Source organism: Amblyomma mixtum, chromosome 5, assembly GCF_055824585.1.
Source record: "Amblyomma mixtum isolate Tamu chromosome 5, ASM5582458v1, whole genome shotgun sequence".
In the NCBI taxonomy this organism is placed as follows: Eukaryota; Metazoa; Arthropoda; class Arachnida; order Ixodida; family Ixodidae; genus Amblyomma; species Amblyomma mixtum.
The window spans coordinates 78,623,264-78,646,338 of NC_143016.1; the positions used below are offsets into that span (position 1 = coordinate 78,623,264).

Genomic DNA, 23,075 nt, shown 5'->3' on the forward strand with positions numbered 1-23,075 from the left:
GCATACTGCCACTTTGCACATAGTTTTCACACGGTCCTGCGAGGTATGCCTTAGTGGGGTTTCGCTGTAAAAGTTTTAAAAGACGACCGTATCAGGCTCAACAGAGACAATCAGCAGCGGTGCAAGACCTTGATGTGGCTGTGAGAAAACAGTGTCCAGTAGTTCTGTTCACATGCTAGGCTACCACAATACAAGAGAGGTGCTGGAGACCACCTCTTGTCTATCCAGACTCAATCTACTCTACCTCTCTTACATGGTAGGCTACTTGCACCCTTCATTTGCACAATAGTATCTGCAATTAACTTGACCTTCAGATAGGTACAGTCTTTGTCAAAAGTTTAGAGCCCAGGGGGTTTGCTTCAAAGCCTCGCAGTGGGACTCCTGTAACATTCGTGGTAGTCCTACCCATTGGAGGAGGCAGGACCAGAAATCTTCTTACCTTCAGCAAATTTGAAGCGCTGGAGATGCATTACGAACCCCACAGTGTAGCTCAGAAGCAAACCCCCTGGGCTCCAAACTTTTGACAAAGGCTGTACATATGTCACCAAGGCAGAGAAGCTTACGTTTTGTGCAATAAAGTCAATGCCACTTTTAGGGCATTCCTTGCTTATCTACCGACAATCTCCTATTCGGCATCAAGAACTGTTGAGTGGTAACTTTACATCTGCTGTTAAAAAAATATGTGTGTATGTAGCTTAAAGAGACATTAAGGACAATTCCATTAGGTTCAGTTTTTAGCAAAATATGATAGCTGGGCCTTTCATGATCATGACACTTGACATCTGTTAGGCAGCTAAAAACACTTCCATTACAGAGAAACTTGAGGTTGGGACTTATTTCCCTGCACTGTAGTTCAAGCTCGTGAAGTTGGTGAAGGCAACGAGGGTCATGGGTTTGCTCTGCCAAGTTTTCTGGGTTTAGTTTTAGCTTTCATCTTCATTGTGAAACCAAAGTACTCTAGAGGTGTGATGAAAACGTCACCTTGATATTTGTGTGCACACTGCTTCGTTTTCTGTTCTATTCGACAAAAATCTCGCTTTGAATCACAGCAGTGTACTTATGAAAAGAGCAGTTGGTAGCACTTTGGGATTTTTTTCTTTGTAAGATTATCAAAGTTTTGCTTTTCAAGACAGCAGCCTCTTTGCAAACGAGAAGCCTATAATCCATTAATCTAGGCCATCTTCAAGCTGTCCTTAGTGTCCTATTAAGAAACAAACCAACACCAGCACACACTAATGAGTGCTATTCAAACCACAAGGCGCATGACACAGGCATGGCCTGTGCGCAGGCTTACTTCCAGGTACAGCACCTGTAAGAATGATGTCGGGGATGCTGGTGGGAGTCTGAGGCGTTTGGGGAGCCCCACTCGAAGGACTGGCGGCCGTCTTTGCCGAGTACTGCAGGTCACCCGTGTAGTACAGCGAGTCGTGGGAGTAGGGCAGGGAGCAGCTCAACGCATCGCCACCCATGCCCGATCCCGGGCCCATGTCAGCAAAGAACACACCACCCCCCGAGGAGACACTGGTCGGGATGTTGGGATTGCTGCAGTACCTGCCGTCAGGCATCTGCATGTCCCACAAGCGCGGGGTCAGAAACAAATATGGCCAGCCCACTGTAACACTTGCTCCAAGGCAAGGGCAAAGCTCAGAACAAAGCAAATATGAAAGCAAGAAATAAAAAGAGAAACACATTCATGTGAAAGAAGCAAGGAACAAGCTTTGCACAAGTGCACGCTCATTCATTGGCTTACTCCTCATCATTTTAAGTTTACTTCCTTTCTTAAATTTGGTGGGTAAAAACTGGGCACCATGTTTGGAATTGAAAATCTGGTGTACCCAATCAGCCATAAACGTCTCTGCGATACCCTGACTAAGACTAAACGTCTATGTCCCAGAATAACACCTCTTAGACATTCAAGTTGCCACTCTTTCTTTAGAAAAAAAACTCTAAACATACTCAAGACACTACATCTATCTTAGTGTTCCCGTAGATATCAATTAGTAACATCCAAGGGATGTAAGTGTGGTGTTCATCTACCCAGTTATCTTCAATCGCACTTTTTAATGACTCGTACACAAAATTGGTTTTACCCCGCTGGCCTGTGCCTGTATCTTTTTTCCTATGATTTCTTTGCGCTTCAGACCAAAACAGGTTTTGGGAGTAGCAATTCAAACAACTGATTAATGCCACCTGGTTGCTGGGCACTACTCAGGTTTCTTCATTTCAGCACAGTTGGTTCAGAACCTATAGATCTTGGATGGTTGCTCCCAAATATATGAACTAAGTACATTTTGCAAAACTATCAATCTAGGGTACGCCGCATGGATGTAGGACGTGGAGGTGAATGAGAGGGTTATGCATACAAACACAGGTTTGCTTCACCACATGACAAGCGGTGAATAGAACACTGGCTTTCACACATGACTGCGACATTTTATTCAAAACAGGTACACCAGACTGAAAGGTACCCCCCCAAAGCACGTCCCATGTTCCCCTCGCCACACTTTTTTTTACAGTATCTTCAGGTGACTAGCGCTGCCAGCAAAAGTCTAAGACCCGCACGCGAAGTGACAGCGGAAGCACCGTTACAAGAAGCACCACATGCAGAGGCATGGTGCACCATTTCATATATCGAATGTTCCCTTGCATGGGAGTTTGCTGAAGTGAATAGGAGCAGTATATATTTGCATGGAATTTTCACAGCATTTTGCCTATTTGATATAAACAATTCGATATATCCAGGATTCACTGCATATTCGCATATGAGCTGTAAATGATAAGTTACCTGTAAGAGAGGCAAAGTCTAAAAAATCAATTTTATTTCCCTACTTCATTTCTTTCTATTTTTTTCACCACAAGAATCACTATCTGCATCTGCAACATTTCTGAACTCGCCTGTACAAATTCACCGTGAGTCTACACTTTATGAGACGCCTCCCATCTAAAATGCACAAACCAGGTAAAGCAGACTAGATAATATGGGATGGCACCTGGTTTAAAAATACTGATGTCAGATGAAGAACTCCCGGCTTCAAACCGGAACTTTTCAAGCTTGTTCTGAGAGGCAATGTACACTGGATGACTTGGGTAAAACGGGCTTTACTATCGTCAACAAATGAAAAATCCGTCCAAGATGGCATTAAGATATGTGCTCGTGCCCATACTGCAACTTCAACTCTTTGCACTGCCAAGCTACAAGTTTAACTCAACAGTTATAATAACTACTTTTGGGCAAAAATTAGGAACATCTGCTGTACCCAACTGCAAAGGGCCCTAAATTTAGATACAGCTGAGCTCACTTTTAGCAAATATGACTGTCCACACTATTTGTTCTTTATACAGTGAGACCTCATTAAAGCAAACTAGTAAAAAAATTGTAAAATAGTTCAACACGGCCAAAATTAGTATTGTAAAATTTTGCCATAAACTCGTGCAGAAGATAAATTCAGTCATCAAAAGAAGAGCGATTGGGAGAGACATTTTCTGTAGTTTTAGCACTGTTTTGAAGCCGCTCATGGCGAGTGTGGAGGCCGCAAACAACAGCACAGCAAACGCCAGGTAGGTTGACTCCTTCGCACAGCACTGCAGCACGCGGCAGCGGCAGGTCAAACGCCAGACAGAGTGGCTTCCTCACATTGCAGCAGTGTCGCACAAAAAGTTGGACGCCAGGATGAAAGCTATCGCTGTTTTCACCACCTCCATACTGTGAAATTGACATGAGCAGAGGATGACTGCTGGAAACCTACAACAACCGACCATGTCGCTAGTTCCGGGGCACTATTGACGGGTGCGAGAGGGGCAAATGGGGGCTGACTGCTTGGCTACCAGCTGTTTTCGCCGCTCTATCTTCTGTGGTGCTGTTGGCAAAAGTGAGATACGAGAAGTTCCTCAAATGCAAGGATATATGCAAGGAAGGGGAAGAAAATAAGCTTCAATTTCTGCTGCAGCACACTAGGGTCACAAGTGCTGCCAGTGGCGTGAAGTTGGTCTTAGACACATAGCATCTGGTGGTCAGAAGAACAGCCACCATCAAATGCTTGCTTTATTTTTAACAATGCGAATTCACAGCAAGAGACACTTAACTAATGCTTTTAGGTATGAGCAGACACATTGCAGTTGCCTGAAGGTTCACTCGGCTATGAAATCAGTACAAAGTGCCGTGCAGGAGGCATGCAATCAGTGCCACCAGATGGCATCGCGCACACCACACCTCGACCAATGCCTCTATTTGTACAAATGCCATGCAGTCATCTGCCTCTGCTAATGTCACAAGGGGCAATTAATTTCCACTGCCATGCACCATCACTCCACAGCCCATAACACTCCCAACAACTACACTCCGTAACGAATTTTTCTAGCAATGGAGCGGAAGCTATGGAGCCGAAACATGCCTTGTATTCCTACACAGTGGAATATAGACTCCGCTCGCAGTCATAAATTTTCTCTTAAAACGTATTACATTGTTAATATTCATTATTTAGGGCATATTTCTAACACAAGTGCCCACTTTCAAGGCTGAAAGTCAAGGGAAAAAGCTTTCTTGATTAAAGACACAAATTTGATAGACATGTCTAGTTACAAGAAGCTTCAATAGGTGGAGCCAGCTGTAACAGCGACAGAATGAAGTTACCATGGGGAGGGTAATGAGGCAGGCAGTGAGGCACACCGGCGTGCGGCCGAACTACTCTGGCGGAAAGACACAGACGCTCCGCCCCTGTAGCCTTCCCTTCAATGCCAAGAAAAGCTGTCGAGTGCAAGAGTGTGCCAATGGCTCTCACCACAAAGTAGGGGCTCTGCGTTTGGGCTGCAGAGGGTGAAGTGGAGTCATCCGTGCTGCCGGCTGCCACACGGAACTGCTCCATCTGCTGCTGCAAGGGGGATGTGCTACCCAGGGCAGAGCCCGTCCGGTAACCGCCAGCCCCATAGGGGCTGCCCACCGCACTCGGAGACGAGACGGGGGATGGTGCGCCATGCGACACAGGGGACGCAGGAGCACTACCCGACCGCTCGGAAGGCGGCGCGCCACCCTGGTACAATTGCCGTGGCCGGGGACTTGGCGTCTGCTGCGCGGAAGACAAAACCACATGATAGTCCCGTTGCCACATGACACTCTCACGACTCTGTTACGTATGGTCTTGTACATGAACACCCTCGAAATCATAACAGCAGCCTTGCCACACTTTCCATTAGTGTAACAGCTAAAAGCCAATATTATGTGGTCGTACAGGGAGACTAGGCAGCAAGAGAGTTGGAGGCATGAATGCCGATTTTTGCGCAATTTTCACAAAGTGCACCTAATACTACTGGTGCTGTGACATATGTGCACATACAGATTGAGTACAAGTAAGCACCACTTCATTTATAGCTCGTGTGCACATTTCAGAGAAGTATCGTTAATTGTACCAGGCCACCAGCACAGCAAGCGGTATCCAACAATGCAATCTTGCAGATGTGCAGTGCCACTGTGCTGATAGAAGCATTGCGAGACGAGTCACCGCTAGTTAGTACTACACCTTAGAATCTTCAAGTAACTGCATGAAAACAAAAAGCAATGAAAGAGATGAGAACACCTAAGCTGTGTTCTCATTCTCATTTATTTGTGCAGTTTTTCAAAGAGGAGTTACCATTAGAATTTACAAGCTGTTTAGCAGTCAGGTTGTAATAACAGAGGACATGGCAAAGTAAATACAGCAGACACAGAAGGATATTATTGTAGGTACACTTGGGATGAAATCACCCATTTCTTATGATGATTTCTGCTGCTAGAAACCAACATTTTAGATTCCAAAGTCTCTGATGAACACAATGACAAAGTCTTTCCAACACTGTTTTTTTGCTCTGCAGCTTAACCACGAGTACTTGTAATGACAAGTATGGCAACAATGCAGAAGGCATCTTGCAATTCTTCCCCGAACACCAGCAACAAGTCAACTCAGATACATTATCTGCCAGAACATATCTGCCAGAGCAAGAGCCAGTTTGTCAGCCACGAGTTCAGTGGCAATAATGAGAGTGACATTAAGCAAAATGCATATATTTTATTAAAACTACAGTTGAGAGTACTAAGATGATATTAAAAATACTATCAACAAAATAAAACTGGTGACATCTATCAGAGATACCAGCAACCACTTTTGCCTGCAGCAGCGCTGTCAACAGCAGAGCCACTGGTAACATAGCAGCAGCCTGCCTTTCTGAAAATGTTATAAGAGATGATGAGACACCCCGGTTAAACCATGCAAGAGACCGTGAAAAATTAGGGACTCCGAAGTTCTCCCCAGCTAAAATAACAAAACCAATGCTATGCATACTGCTCTGCCCCGTTCACAAAGTGTAGTATATCAACTTCATTTGATGTACCAACATAACTTGGAAAGCCATGAAGTTTTGACACATCATGACACAAGTGCCTCTCACCAGCCTTTCTTTGTTAATTTAAAATATAAATTGCTCTCAAAACCTTGCCGTCGCTACTGTCACCACTGGGAAAGGTATACAAGAACATGCCAATTTTTTATACTCCTCTCTGGCAGTAGACTTAACTCTACCTCTGTGCAAGTCTGTCTCCCAGGAGCTATGCATTTCATAACATTAAACTATAACCAAGCCTTGTTATCATGACCCCTTCTACATGGAAGAAGAATTGTGGACAAGTTTTGGGGGGATATACTTACGTTGATCAATGTACTGAGACTTCATTACTGCAGAGACTCATTATTCATACAACAGCCAGGTCAAGAGTGGGCACAGCCTATGGGAGAAGGCCTTTGTACTTTTGTCATGTTCATCTAGCATCTATGTGAAGTTAATATATTGACAGCATCTAGATCGAATGTATCACCACCTAATGCAAAGCGTGCAGACGCCTATGCATTTTTGTTTTGCTAATGTGTACACCACAGGTACCTGCAGATCCTTAAAAAGACCTCGAAAGGAAATACACTAGGTAAGACGAGACTGAAAGGTCAGTGCCTGCAGTTGCAAATATATCATTTTCACCAAGAACACTGACTGAATAAGCAGGAAAATAATGGTCCTCCCGGAAACCAGTAACTGTGCCCCATCAAGTGAATTCTTCACCAGGCCCGATTGGTTCCTCGCTGTCATGCACAACTCTATTTAACAAGAGAAGAGCAATCTAGCAAGTGCTACCAAGATATGAGAACGCGAAGCACTGCTTTCATCACAGATACTATGGCGACATCTGTTCACAAATGCTGTAACTTTAAGTGGAGGTGTAAAAGGGGGAGAAAGTCGGGGACTTCATTTGCAATTTTCTTAGCACTACAGTAAGTTTAGCGTGCAGAAAAGCAGTTTTGGCATTGTTTGCAAAGCATAACCTATCGGTCTGGTGTTGCTTCCTTTCTCACTTAATATTTCTCTTCAGCATCCCCTCAACAAATGCAAGCAGACATCCTGCTTCCTGCATGCACGTTTGTGCACTAAACCCTGGTCAGTGGTGGTGTCTACTTGCGCAGTTTCATGCCTAGCTGTGTCAACATAGTATACACGAAACATGTTTCTATTTACTGTGACAGATGTACAAAATGGCTTCCAGTGACAGCGACAAGAAATGAAGACTGAAAACAATCAGAAATTTTCCTACTCAGACAACCAATTGCATTCGGCACTAGTGGGCCACTTCAACGAAGCACACATTATGTTGGATTTCAGCTCATAATGTGCAGAAATAGTTGAAATCAGACTAGTTCATCATGAATCCCAAGACCACAGGTTCAATGCTGGCCACTTTCATAGAGGTGAAATGCAAAAATGCCCATGTGCTGTGCTATGCCAGCGCATGTTAAAGAACTCTAGGTGGTCTAAATTCTTCCCGAGTACTCCACTATAGCATCCCTCATAGCCATGCGTTGCTTTGGGACGTTAAACAACTGTACTGACAATTTTATTTTATTATGACTGCTTTTACGAAACCTCTCTGTGCATATTTGATTTCACAAATGAAGAGCCACTTCATTGTACTTGCTAATGCCAGGCTGTGACAGGGATATTCATGTCCTATGTAACTGTTACAGTCTGAAAAATCCATAGGGATTTGCCCCCTTTCCACACAGGCCTGTTGTAAGGCTGTGACATTCCAGTTGCAAACCTAACATGCCAAAAAAGCAGTGTTCCATGTCAGACACGCTCTGCTGCCACTACACAATGCTCTGTTATATAACTGTCTATTGAAAACTTTCTTAAAAGAAAATTTCTTTGGAGTCTCCCTGTCCCATGAGGGGGCCTGAAGTTTTGTCATTCACTGGCTTTATGATAACAGTATTCTGATGTACATAAAAGCAAATTTAAATGCCACTGACCCCCCCCCCCCCCCCCCCCGCACTTCTATAAAATATTTTTAAGCTTAAATATCCATTAATTGTGCCGTTACAGTCATTTTGATGAGGCAACTTTTCCATGTTTCTCCCAGCTATACTCTCTCCAAGACAGTTTCTCTTACACGTCACTGGTCACCGACTTCATACACCGTAGCCACTTCTGCCTTCCTAATGTCATCAGCAGGAGTGGCAATGAAACTAAGCTTGTAATTTCCTCTTTAACTAATAAGGATAACCTGCTTTCCATCAAAACAATCCCACCAAGATATTCAGAAGAAAGTGCTTGTGGGTTAGACTGATTTGTAACTTCAATCCTCACCATATTATCTATTCATTAGCTTAGGACAAGCAATACTACCGAGGCAGTTACTCAAGTAAAGCTTATGCTCTGCTGGAAAAAGCACCCATAGCCAACCTGTCATTTGATACAGGGCTATTTCAGTATCTCTAACTGTAGAGGAAATAAGTCTCTTTGAATAGTAGCTGATGAACTGTGCAGGTTAAGTCACACTGAATACATCAAAGACATCATGCTGCACTAGAAGGCTTATATGAAGAGTGACTTTCTGGTTCAAAGCGAATTCGAAGCGAACAGTAATTTTCTTGGCATAATTTTGAAGAGAATATTTCAAATAGTTTTAGCACACAAGGCCACTACAAATACGCACACAAAGAAATAAAGAACGAGTGCACTGAAGCTTCATAAGCCACGTTAAACTTTTACAAAAATGGCCATCCAAAGTTGAGGCAGTCGACTTGCACGTGGAGCCAGTCTATTTGCAGAGTTCGGGTAGGCAGCCGGAGCAGTGGGTATTAATGTGCTTCAGGCCAGTACCTGTTCCCACAATGATTCATGGAGCTCCACGCATTAAAAACTGTCAAACTTTTGGAAAAACAGCCACCCGAAATTGGCAGAGTCGACCTGCGTGCGGAGCCGAGTTATCTGAAAGGGGATTAAGGGCCTCCTACTGGTGCCCATTCCCACCATAAATCGTGAAGCTCCAAGTCTTAAAAAATTGTTTGTCCATATTCAAGCCAGTGCCACTAACAAAAATTCAAACTGCGCACAGTGCACCCTGCAGTATACCACTGGTGGTCACTTTCCCAATAAAGTAGCACGAAGCATGAGAAGAAAACTTTCGGTTATTCTGGTAACCTCCGGAGCGTGCTTCACGCCGAGATCCAAAACAACAGGACCATTCGCAGTTCAGTTCACCGCTTAGTCAGCCAGGGCATATGAAAGCGGAAGGTATGGAAATTGCGCCATTTTATCGCCTTCCATCACCACTTGCCTCCGAGTACTGGTCATAACTGCAACTGCGTCATTACTAGAGGCCGGATTTTTAGGCACTAAAAAGCACGTTTTAGGCGCCATAAACTTTATCAAAATGCACACAGTTCCGAGCTTCAGCGCGCAATATCTGCCGTAAAATAAAACAAAAACACAGCAGGAATGATTTGGGACCTTAAGCAAGGTGCGAACATTAGAAGCCATTTTTTTTTAAGGCTGTCGCGCAACTTTTCGTACAATACACATGCTTCAGCAGAGCAAAAGGGACGGTTACCAGCCCTTTTAAAACACTTTGGTATACCTCGAAACAAACAATTCGCTTGTCGTGTACAAAAGCAGAAACAATGAACACCTTAACAGGAGGCCATGTATTTAGAAATTGATTGAAGAGCGAAGAGCGAAGGAACCATTTCGATTTATGGACCGAGGGAATATGGCGCCGGAGCGATGCCGGAAGAGTGGCCTTCATGCAAGCATTAATTGAACATTGTTTGAGTCATTTACTCTATGATTTGAGTGCACGAATGCGTTTTCGTACGCACGCACGACTGCCAGCTGTCTAGTGTGGCCTGCTGCAACAAGATTACCGCCAAATGCCATTTAATGAAAATGGCATGCGGCTGGGGCACAAGGAACGAAAATAAGGCAGGTTACCCAGGTGGAAATTTTAATCGGTTAAACTGTTTCCAGCAGGGTTATGGAACATTTTACTGTTGGTTTCATTGGAACCAACTGGGAATTATTTGGAGGAACCTGTAACTTACTCCGTATACTTTCCTAAATGTGGTGTCATCTGGTCAACTACCACTTTAACAGCCAAAGTCATCAACAAGCTGCCACGATAAAATGGCAGAAAATAGGAGAAAGGTTGCTTCGATATTTTCAGCTGACGTGGTTGGTATTTGTACGCAGCTGGCCTAGGTGCAGTGTTCACCACAGCCAACTGACGAGGTCATCTAATGTTGCCACGTGTGTGTTCTACTCAAAACCGAAATGGATTCGAAAGCAAACAGAATCTGAAAGCAAAGCCACAGCGTATTTCAGGCCCCTTTTCTGTAAAATTGGGCATTTTTAGGCACCGACGTCGGAAATAGGCATTTATAGGCACTGACACCCAAAATAGGCATTTATAGGCACTATAAAAAGAGTATTAAACATATTGTCAACACCTAATTCGTGCTCATATGTAAAAATGGTGCGCCTCCGAAGCGATGAAAAAAATAGGCATTTGCATAAAATCCGGTCTCTAGTCATTACACAGCAGGTATAACCGCATGAACTGCGTGATGCTATCCGAGAGGATGCAAATCAAACACAAGCCACACAAAGCGAGCACTCTTGAAACATTGTACGCCTGCGACAAACACTTCGATGGAGACGAAATGCTAGAGCCCTGTGTACCGTGTCATGTCAGTGCAATTTAAAAAACCCCAGGTGGCCGAAATTATCCGCAGCCCTCCATTATGGCATCCCTCATAGCCTGAGTCGCTTTGGAACATCAAGCGCCATAAACAAAAACAATAAACAACAACAAACACTTTGAGAATATTAGGGACTTTGATCGAATCAAATTTCGAATACTTTACTATTCGACTGAATATTCAAAATTGTTGAATATTCGCAAAAACCTAACCATTATTTTTAAGCCTCATGCCAGATCTCCAGCACCTGAGTACAAAAAAGAATGAATTTGAAGGGACGATGAAAAGCTGTTGATCTTATCATAGGTTCCCTTAAAAAATTTGATATGCAAACATGCCTGGTTTGTCCAAGTTTGTGTCAGATAAAAACAAATAATAAAATGGCCTTACTGCAGGAAGATGACTGCAAAGAAAGCCTTTATTGCACTGTGCATTAAATGAGCTGAAGATGGAGGTTATGACATAAGGTCAAGTCATTACGCTTAAAAATGCCATCAATCTACTTTCTGTGCCACTGCCTTTCAATTCTTTCCCCTTCACAGCTACCACTGACTCTGCTCTTGCTGGGTTTTTCTTCTAGCTTTGAGCACTCCAAGAGTGCATAGCTGGCTAGCCACACAGTAAAGGATCTGAGATCTAAACTGCTTTCTCTTTTTTCTCTCTCTCTCTCATACTGCTTCTTCTGTAGTGCGATTGTTACCAGCACCACAAGCAGGTTCATCAAGCTCTCAGCCGCTGCAGGTAATGTGCACGTGGCACCTAGCTGTGGTCATGTCAGATCCATGTGTCACAAAGTAACACGTCGCGATACCGCACGAAATGAATATTAAGTTTCCGTCTAACTGTTAAATGCTCCAGGAGCTGCGTTCACATACATGTGACTTGACGTGAGTACTGTCAATTCATGTCTATACGAGGCGCAATTTCCACAAATGTGGACGCATTGAAATATTCTGAGGTCTGGAAATCTTTGTTTAGACTGACAGACTGACACCAAGTCAGGCTTGATAATGAATGTAGGAATCAATTTTTTTCTTTTTCATGGATGGCTCCACGTTTTCAGTAACTTGGGTATGGCTTTGGCAAGTGTCAATTTTTGTTTGTTTCTTTTGTAAGCATAAACATTTAGAAATATCTAAAATGTGTTAATTCGCTTATATACTGACGCCTTATTAAGGGAGGAATGAGTAAAAATAAATATAACTGAGACCTCGAAAAATAGTGCTCAGTGACAATGTCGTGGTATAAGAGGACCGAACAAAAAATGTATAATTAAGCACCGGGGAAGGTTGAATTTTTTCTGTGCAGTCCTGTCATGCTTGTTATAAAAATCTAAAATTATGAAAATTTTTTCTCCACAGGATCATAATTTACGCTGAAGGGGTTAAGTTCTGCATCCTCAAGCAGGTGCAGCCCTCGCCTGGTGGCTTTTAGTCTAGTGGAAGAAACAACACATGATGCGTGTATGCACTGACAAGAAAGCCCCCCACAAGAAAGCTTCACTGCGAGTAAGCTTCCCCGCGAGCAAGCTTCCCTGCAAGGATGTTTTCCTTCGAGAAAGTTGCCACGTGAGAAAGCTTCTCTGTGAGAAAGTTTCCCCACAAGAAAGCTTCTATGGAAGAAATATTCACTGCAGGCAAGTTTTCCCCCAATTTCACGCCTTCTTTCAGGCAGGCTTGAATGTGCAGGGAAACTTTTTCTCTTTCTTACTTGTCTTGACAGTGCTGCACAGACTGCATAGGTGCTATAGCACAGAGTCGCCACAGCTCACTATCACTAAAAAGGTCCTGCCTTTATCAAGAAACATGCAAAGCAGTTAATAATAAGTGGATTTTTTTTTACACTAGACCTATGGGAAGCATCATATGTTCTCATATTAATTGCTTCAATCGTGCTTGTCTTGATGGGAGTCAAGAGTCATCATGGATCATTAAACCCTTATGAAAGAAAACCATGGCAGTTCTGTACCACCCACTATGCACCTAGTGATGACTTTTGTTCGTCAGCACGAAAAAAAATGGTAAGAAAATAAGCCAAAGGCAAGTGTGGAACAAGGATAATAGATTATAGCAGTGAAAGTTTGTGGACTGCCATTTCACAACCAAGTCAATGTTGACTTTAGTCCAACAACATCACGTTTGTTGCAATATGGCCCATTTATGTGCAGGGCAGGAATGGTGCTTGAATGATGCAATCAATGGCGTCCCATGGTGTGAGAAGGATTTTAATGTCAAGCAATTCACTGGCCAAAGCCTTAGGACAATTAAGTTTTAAAACTCCTGGAATAATTAACCCTAACACTGAAGAGCATCCAACAAAAACTTCTGCTGAATACAGCACCTTGCCTTTTGTTCTCTAAACCATTTTCACCCTCATCATGAGCTAGTTTTTTTCATGCGGCAGCTTGTTTAAGCAAACAAACCGTTTGCACTAAGTGGTGGCAAGCAGCAGCTACTGCCTGACAATGACGGTTATGATTTGAAGTAGCACACTGTACTGAGCCCAAATTATACCAGGCAATCTCAGGCATTCTCACGCATCACCACATTTCACAAAGTCATCACACTAGTACATTGTCATCACGGCAGAATCATTGCATGAGCTTTAAGCCAGCTCACAAATTGGTGAGAACGGCTGCGAACAGTGTTCACGTGTGGCTAGTCGGAGTACGCAATAAATGTTGCATCCCTTGGGCACTGTAATCAATAAGCAACCTGCTCTGTGATCACAGGGGTCCAGCCAAAACCAATCTAAATTAGGTATATCTTAACTCGACCATTTCTGTAGATTGAATTAGTATCTGTATATTGAACTATCCTGCTATATCAATCAAATTCAGTATACTATTCAAGATCAACTGCAATGCATTTCTGCCTCTGGGATCTGCTAATGATACAGTTGCACTGCATTCTGACATGTACACATCCAATTCCTCAGCATGGCCCAGAATGTTTATTATGTGCACTGATACGAAGAAAATGTATATGACGGAACCAAGAGCTGGTACCGAAAGGATCTTAAACATCCATATAAAACACTTACTGCAGGAGCTGCATCACAGTTTGCAGGCTTAAATATGCAGTGGCAAATGACATCTGCTAGATACCTCAAACCCATACCATAACACAAAGCACTCAGTAATGAAGTAGACCACACTGACCGCGCTGTTATGTTAGGCCACGCGTTAGACCACGCTATTTGACAACGCAGTGTTATGCCATTTTTATATCATATAAACTTACAAGCTCTCCAAGAATCAAAGGAAACAAACAAAGATAAAGCTTGAACCATCGATCAGATAGCCATTCATTACCATATTTATCAACAAACAGTGTCACGATACTGTTCAACACCCTTCAAGTTGTGTAAAAGTAACCTCAAGACAATGTGGCTTCTCCATTCAGAATGAGAAAGCTCATACCTGGCTATTATTTCTAATGTTTCTATGCAGGCCAGCTGGGTGGCATGCGAAGCTTGTGGTGATTTGCATTCTCACTTCTAAGCAGCACTTGTCATGCCGATTTTCACCGGCCACTAAAGAATGTACTTGACCAGGCCCCATTACCAGAATACTAAAGAGACGCCATTATGTGTCTGCGGACACCGCTACATGTCTACGGACGCCACTACAGACGCCACTACGCAATAGCTGGCACAAACTGAGCGCGACCCCTCTTGCCTGCCTCCACCGTATTCTCCTCCTCCACTTTTCACACCATGCTTCTGCCTTTCTCTGCACCGCCAAACTCCCTCCTCTGCCTTTGCAACAGTTCTGCGGTTTACGCCAACAACGACGACGACGACGTGCAAGCCAGGAACGGGCACCTAACAGTTGCGCTCTAAAAGATTTTTAGTATGAAATGTTTTCTGGAACAGGCAAACACTGCCTTCGCAGGTCCTTGTGGTTGCAGCATCAAACTGCAGACTGAGATGGAGCACGGAGCACAGTAAGGACTGTAAGATCAGGCCATCTTCGACAAAACAGTCTTCAAAAGAAACAAATAAGAAAAGCAAAAAAAAAAACTCAACAAGCTGTGCACCATACAAGATTACTGCTGCATGCAATAGAACAGACTCGAGACAATGCACAAGGTTGACACACCAGGCATGTTCTACGGGCAACATTGTTGCTGCAGGCATTCAAACTGGCACAAACATATCAAGAAATGTGCAGTGCCTCCTTTATTTTTAAAGAGAAAAAAAAAACACCAATTGTGCATTCCCATGTTTCTTTCTCGCCCCCTTTTTTTTTTTTGCCAACATTCAGGTCAGTGTTCAGTTTTAGCATATTTTCCTTCCGGACCTTCACCGAGCTTGTGGCTTCTGCTACCTCCCTTTAGAACCCGTGGTGTGGAGGGTCACTGCAAACAGACAAATGTGTGCCTAAACGTTATGCTTATTGACCAAGCTACAAATGCTGATGTATTGAACCATGTGTTCAGCCTTGTGTGACGTTGCATACTATACATGCCAAGCATGTCGGGCATCTCTTTCATGTCTAGCATTTCATTCATAGCAGCATTATAGACAACACATTATAAGAGGTGCACAAATATTCGAACCTTCGAATATGAGTCAAATATACTTGCTAGTTAGGTCATACTCGATTCAGGAAATGCATATTCGCAAGTTTCTCAACATTCAGCAATGACCGAATACAGCTGACTTTCGTAAATCCGATCCCGACAAAACTGCAACATCTGGGTAAATTGTCTGAAGATCAAGCTCAAAATGTCCAGAGCAAAGTCAAGTCTAGTTCACTTTTATTGTCAACTTGGGCCTTAATCGCTCGTTGCTGTTTTCGCTTAGAGCTTGCACTTAAGAAAGCACCAGTAGGATTAATTTATCTCCGTTATTCCCTTATCACTGCATCTTTCAGCAACTTCGCTGTATACATGAACTCTCACGTCAATATCAGCTGTCCGAATAGCATCAACTTCACTTATTTGTCTGCAGTTTATTGCTTGGATCGGCCACACTCCACCACAGATAGACGTCATCAGATGCTGCCGGGCCCACTTCCAAAGGACTGTCCAAGTCTTCCAAAGGGCAGATGAGTTGAGGTGTGACCAGACAGGCGAGTGATCGAGTGAATACCGTATTCACCAGAATAAAAGCCTTTTCTTTTAGTGCAAAAGCACCACTTCACGAGGTCAAACCGGCTCACCAGTTTGTGTGAAGCTTGACCTTCAGGGTTACCATAGGCCAACCATAAATAAATAAATTAATTAATGACATTAACAAAAAAAATAAATAAATATTGCCGCAACTGGGATTCGAACCCACGGCGGCACAAACAGATCAGCTTTACTGGCCATTGTGCGAGAGCACTAGGCTATCGCCGCAGCCGATCACACCTCCTCTTAAAGGTGCACTGAAGAGGAATCTGAACTCGTCTTTTTGCCGCGGGAACTCAATCTACACGTTCCGAGCATTCTTAGAAACTGCAATTTATTACCCTGTGTGGCCGATTTCCCTAATTAAATCGAATTAACGCCCGGCTCCCGCCTTTTTTTTTTTTTAATTCTCCCTCGTACGGTGGGCGGAGTCGACCAACGCGGGGAGTGCCTTTCAGCCAGCTCCGTGGAGGCTTGCAGCTCTGCCATCGGCGGAGTAATACTAGTAGTCCGTAGAAGCAAATAGTCCGCGCGTATTTTTATTTCTGCGGGCTTATTTTGCGGTTATATTATCTGCAAATGAAACTATTTATTCGCGGAAACCTAAAAAACAAAATTATGCGAAAGCAAAGCCTCCATGGAGCTGGCTGAAAGGGACTCCCCGCGTTGGTCGACTCCGCCCACCGTACGAGGGAGAATTAAAAAAAAAAAGCGGGAGCCGGGCGTTAATTCGATTCAATTAGGGAAATCGGCCACACAGAGGGCAATAAGTCGCAGTTTCTAAGAATGCTAGGAACGTGCAGATCGAGTTCCCGCGGCAAAAAGACGAGTTCAGATTCCTCCTCAGTGCACCTTTAAACTGCAACACACTCTCGTGTTGTGCATTGCGCGTCGTCAGGGCTGTGGCATGTTGCAAGTTGCGCGTCCGTGCCGAGGGTGGCGCCATGGTCGAAACGATTGCAGCGATCCTGGTATCGGTGGTAAACGCGGCTGCAGTTAAGCCTAATAAAAGTGAAATTTTTGGACCACTATCAATAACAAAAACATGGTTGCGAACTAAATTATAACCAGTCATAGGTATTAAAAATAAGATATCAAAGAAATCAGTTGCGAAGATGACGACGCGGGTAACGCGGCAACAGACGACAAGCAGACGACACCCGGTCAGCCGCGCAAGCGAAAACGGCGACGTCGGCAACATTCGCACTGCAGCAGCGTCATTGCCGTCATGTCGAGTCACACAGTGAGCTTTTCTTGGAGTCTTTATACTAAGAACTAGCACTGCAGCATATTATGTTGTCCCTAGCCCAACGCACTGTGATTTCTTCTGCACGAGTCAAAGGTTAAAAATTTTCGCTGCCTTTCTCTGTGTGTGTTTATTCATAGCCACAGACTGATGCGTTTCAATACATGTCAGATGTTTTACTTCCCTACTGTTTGCCTAAATCTCTTGCAAAGTCGCGTACAAACCTATATTCAGTCATGTAGCATTTTATTATGTATACTATACCTACCTTGATGCCTTTTTTTTTATCCCCTATATATTCTCTGTGCGCTCATGTCTTCTAGGTGTACATAATGGCGTTTTTTTATTTAGATTTTTAGGATGCCTGTCACTGATATTGCCATGTCACTGATGCCTAAAATCCCTTTTTGAACGTCGATTGTCACTGCTGATGTTCTTTTAATAAATTGTTCTTTGTACAAAACCATTTACGCTTTTCGTTCTCGAGCGAGCACAGCTGCTAAGCAGTCGCGCCGCTCGCCACCATGCACCATGCTACATCAACAGACACATCGAAATACAAAAGCGAGTGAGCAGAATCCGTAAGTACTTAGGAAATCAAGCGTGAATGCAGCGGGGGAGCAGTTAATCACCAGTATTTACAAAGCTTGGATCAAGCTAGCGGCCGCCAGCACCAGGCACGCGCGAGTACAGTGCACTGTAGCGCGGGCAACGGGCCACAACCAGCCGCCTAAACGCGCGCCGCCATATTGGATTTTTGATGCGTTTACCGCCTCTCCCAGGTGCCGCCACCATCGCCCTCGAAAAAAAACGTCCCCATTGGTTCTATGAGAGTGTCACTCCCTTGGCGTCGTCTTGCTCATCAGCTAATACTACTATCAAACTAATATTTCCGCTTTTGAGCTATGTGGCAGTAGTGACAGAGGGAAGCACATGAGAAGCTACGGTAGCAGCCTGGTGAATCTAGCGGGTCGCCTGCGTCCTCTAGAGCACAACTGGGTTGCGGCCACATAAACTTTGGTGGTTGCGGCTGCTACTTTGCTGTTCCCTGTCACTTTGACAGAGAATATTCAACTCGATATTTAAAGCCAGTTTCTTCTGCAACTCGTATCTGATTCACATTAAAAAATTTCAATGTATTCCTTATTCTGTCGCCAACCGAATTGTCAGGCTCAGTGGGACCCGAAAAATGGCGCGAAAAATCAAACAGTTCGAAAAGTCCAGCCTACAAAATACTGAACTTCGTGTTCTCCATGCTTAATTTGCAGACGATAACATTAGATTACATCCACGCCAGAGTCACGCTTCCGTTATGTCCGCAGCAACTCACGTCACCAATACCAGAATGCGAACGCGTTGCAATGCATGCCCCACAACAGGCGACGTGAGAATGTCTCCTTCCTGGGGCAACGATGGTTACAAAGACTAAGGAGGAACACAAGGGAAGAAGCGAGTGGAAGCGAGCGGAAACGAGCGGAAGCAAGCACCGCTGACTGCACCCAAACACCCACGTCCCCATATCTGCCCCACGCCATGGGTACATGACGGAAGCCAACAGTCGACGGAAGCAACAGCCAACAAAGGAGCATTGGGAATGTTTTTTTTCTTTTTTCAGTTTGTAGCATTCGTCAATGGGAGATTAATAGGGTAAATATTTTAAAGATAACTGATAAGAAAGCAGAAGAAAAAACAACCACATGCTGCCGGTGGGATCCGAACCCATGACCTCCGAATCTCGCATCCAGTGCTCTACCAATTGAGTTACGGCGATGGCTGTACAATCTTCTGCTTTCAGGGGTATTTATGTGTAGTGTAACCAAACCTTGAGAGGCTTACGTGACACCATGGGTGCTGTCACGTCAGCCGCACAGCAGATGCTGCAGCTGTCCCGTTTTCAATACAATCCTGCCCTCTTTTTTGTATGCCACCTCGATGGCAATAAAGAGCATGCCAGTGACTCAAGTGGCAACAATGAGGAACAAACAGCCAAGCCTATGTAAGTCAATCTGCCCGACTGACACCATTTAAATCCAAGATGCACCTTGCACGGCGGCAAAGAACCATTTGGATGTGACAATGACGGCCGCATGGGATTATATTAAGTCGAAGAAGCAAACTGTTGGTAAACAAAACGACCTCCACAGTGTTGCTGGCATCTATTTTAGTCTGAAAAATCAAACTTTTAGACTACACTTAACAGTCATGAAAATGTACACAATCCTATGAGGTGCATGAAAGTTAACTCCAAAATATCGCACAAGTTCAAATTATATTGGAGCCCGAAAAATCTGTCAGCTACTGCATATTGTTCATGTCACATAGCACTGCTTTTGTACCTTTCCTCCCCTTCGTAAGTCTACTGCTCTTAAAGCAATGCATGGTGAATGCGTTTTTTCATATATGCATACACAGAGAATTTCAGTTTACTGAACTGAAACTGAGCCTAAAAAGACACATGTCAGGTGATTAATAATTTAAAATTTAAAAGTACGCTTGAACAAGATATCCATCTGGTTCGATAACCAAACTTCAAAAGCAATGCTTCGTAGCTACTGTTATCTTTTATACATAAAAAAAAAAAAAAAAGGTCTGCACTCAATAAAATGAAACGGCCTGTGGGAACCGCTGCTGTCATGTCAACACTTCATGTAGGAATTGCTGACGTGTTATTTGCAGCGAAAGCGAATTAAAACAACTGCTAAACTGCACAGTGAGCGGTACTCGATTAGCAAGAGCTGTACAAACATGTACAGGGTTAATCACACTTAGAGGGAACACGGCTCCGCGTGGCTGCGCACACGCAGAACACCATTGCGACCAAGCCGGTGGCAAACCCGTGCAAAGGGGGAGATGACATGAAGCATCACGTCGAGGTCCCTCTCCTGGTATGCCACTCTGCATTGATTCATGAATGGTTCAGAAGCAATGGCTCTCCGCAGGTACGCGGCCACGCGGAGCCATGTTCCCTCTAAGTGTGATTGACCCTGTACAACCCAGATTATGCGGTTGCGTTTTGTAATGTTCGCTTAACCAGGCTATAAAGGCCTGCACCACTCCACAGACTGGTCTCGACGTTTCACAAGGAACAGCAGGCATAAGGTACTATCGAGAGCAAAAATAACAGACCCCTGCCAGCGCGTGCCGATCCGCGCCAAACTGCGTGAGAGCGCCGCCTGACGAAGCACTCCTGGTGCCGTCAGGTGGAGCTTGCATGCAGTTTGGCGTGGATCGGCACGCACTGGCAGGGGTCTGTTATTTTTGCTCTCGATAGTACCTTTCTTGTGTCCCTTAATGTCCATCCTACTGTCTTGCTTATGCAAGTGCCAAACACAAATCTCTGATGTAACCAAGAGGAGGTCGTGCTGCTGTTGCAGGCAGGGGGTAACAGATGGGTGTACGGCCCATAGAATGTATTCGATCATATTGTCTCGTCAGGAATCATCACTGAAGTTAACTGCTCACTGACCACAGTCAAAACATTTCTTTTAATGCGATAGCATTAAGGGTTCCATTCAGCGTGAAACCCAGTAGCAGCGGCGGCATGAGCAAGAAATCCCCAGAGAAGCAGGTGGCCCACCTGCCAGTCACGTGACTTTGACTTCACCCAACCTGCCCACGTGAGAGGTGGCAACTTGCCCACCGGAGTGTGAGCAAACTGACCACCATGACATGTGGCAGGTGGCAGTTAAATCAATGACTGGTCATGAGAGGTTGCTAGGGAAGAGCAACCTGGGTCATGCAAGGTCTACCGGTGGTTGCGCTTGAAACAACCAGCTGCCAGAGCAGTGGCACATCGCTTAACCGCTGCATCACTGCACCAAAAGTGGTATGAGGACTCCCAGCTATCTATGTATGTAAAGTAGAGACTGACCAATTATGCAACTCCACTATGGTCAGTGTCCAGTGAACTTCATCGGCCCAGAGGAATGCATGCAAACAAAGGTTTTCACAGTTTTCTGATTTCTCAGAGCACCTATGAGGTCGTCCCTTCATTAACAAAAGCCAAGCACGTCCTACACCAGAATGTAGAAATAAAGGAACGTCATTTCAAAGCGAATCGGTTTCGTACACGCGCATGTGGGAGATATCCTAGGGATGAGGGTACCAGGTGAGAGCGCAGCACATAGAAACACATGAAAACAAAAGTTTCCAAAATAATTTTCTCAATAAGGTGCTTTTAAGAAGAGCTTTAAAAACTATGAAATGCTGTTTCAAAGCTGACATCTTTTTAAAACGTCCAAATAAAAGTGTGCATTGTGATGTGGGGCATCAATGTCTGGGCGCTCAAATACTAGCTGGGTGTTTATCCGAAATGAACAAGCTTTTCATATAGTCTGACACCCTGTCATGTGTGCAACACTTGCTCGCAAACACAGCTGTTCAAACTAGACAGGCTAGACAGCTGCACATGGAAGGCAGTTTTTAAAAGGCATGGTAATGGAAGCGACCTCCATAGCAGCTGCAGCAGAAGAAAATCCCGCCCATACCCCTGGCCACAACCGGCGTCAGCCGGCGCCCCTTATGTTTGTAAACACAGTGTTGGTCGATAAGAGCTTAGCATTAAGGAAACCTTTGGGAGATACCAAGAAGGCGGCTATTTTTTTTTTTTTTTTCAATTTACACATTATCACAAGCTGCAAGAATGCCATTACCATTCAGCACTTCTCCATTTTATTTATTTTTTCAATCAAGCAAAAAAGCAATATAGTTGCAGTCTAACAAGCTGGTGCTATTGCTTATCGAGCAAGTGGATATCACATTTTGAGCCTGCTAGGTGGGAAACTAGTGCCAATTTAGAAAAAGAAAAGAGAAAAATCATGGAGTCCAACAAAATAGACATATGCAATGCAAGAAATCAAGTTCATGCATCTTTTACTATGCCATTCCAGACGCTTCGGGCTGTCATCTCGCATGTTGTTTTTGCAAGGTACAGAACGGATTTTGTATGCCTGACCACCAACAATATTGTGACAACCTGCACGCACTACCATCTATGCGATTGAACCAATAAACATACACCAAAAACCCCAAAGTTGCAAAAAAAAAAAAACTCAGACAATCGGCTGTGTAAACAGCTTCTGTCTCCTCTCTTCAGCAGCATCCGCATGGTAACAGCATTACAGATGACAACACTGATGTCAGTTTTTCTATCGCATGCAAATTGTGTTGCTCCACATTATTATCATCAGCAGCCTGACTATGCCCATTGCAGGACAAAGGGCCTCTCCCATATCTCTCCATTAACCCAGTCCTGTGCCAGCCACGGCCACCTTATCCCTACAAACTTCTTAACCTCATCCCCCCTGCTACGCTTGCCTTCTCTTTGAGTCCAGTCTATTACCCTTAATGACCATCAACTATCTTGTTGTCACTGCGGCAAGCAGTCAAAAATGGATGTTACTGTACTTTTCCTTTTTTCAATCAAAATATCAGTCTTGGTCAGAGTTGCAACAAAAGTTCTATAGTTAGCAGTTTAAAATCTATGCAAACTGAAGTCAGCACAACCCACCAACACTTCCTCAATTTCAATGTAAGCTCAATCTCTCTCTCAAATCAAGCTCTCTCTGCTTACCCTTTCTAACACTCTTATATTCTCTAGCCTGTCTACCTGCTCTGCACATGTAATGAGAAAGAGGACACCAGTAATAACTAGTGACATAC

The 23,075-nt window shown here is 44.1% G+C and overlaps 1 protein-coding gene across 9 annotated transcripts in view; it reads right to left on the reverse strand.

Annotated features, from left to right (window-relative positions):
* The window catches only part of Crtc (CREB-regulated transcription coactivator), a 61,909-nt gene that overhangs the window by 6,418 nt on the left and 32,416 nt on the right, over positions 1-23,075 (reverse strand). For 6 of the 9 annotated variants that reach the window (XM_089545210.1, XM_089545212.1, XM_089545206.1 and 3 more), the window contains 2 exons: positions 4,779-5,063; positions 1,295-1,565 (listed from right to left, as the gene is read on the reverse strand). In XM_089545210.1, the coding sequence (XP_089401336.1) occupies positions 1,295-1,565; positions 4,779-5,063 (556 nt within the window). The remainder of the gene's footprint in view (positions 1-1,294; positions 1,566-4,778; positions 5,064-23,075) is intronic. The other 3 variants (XM_089545204.1, XM_089545208.1, XM_089545207.1) reach the window with 3 other exon arrangements.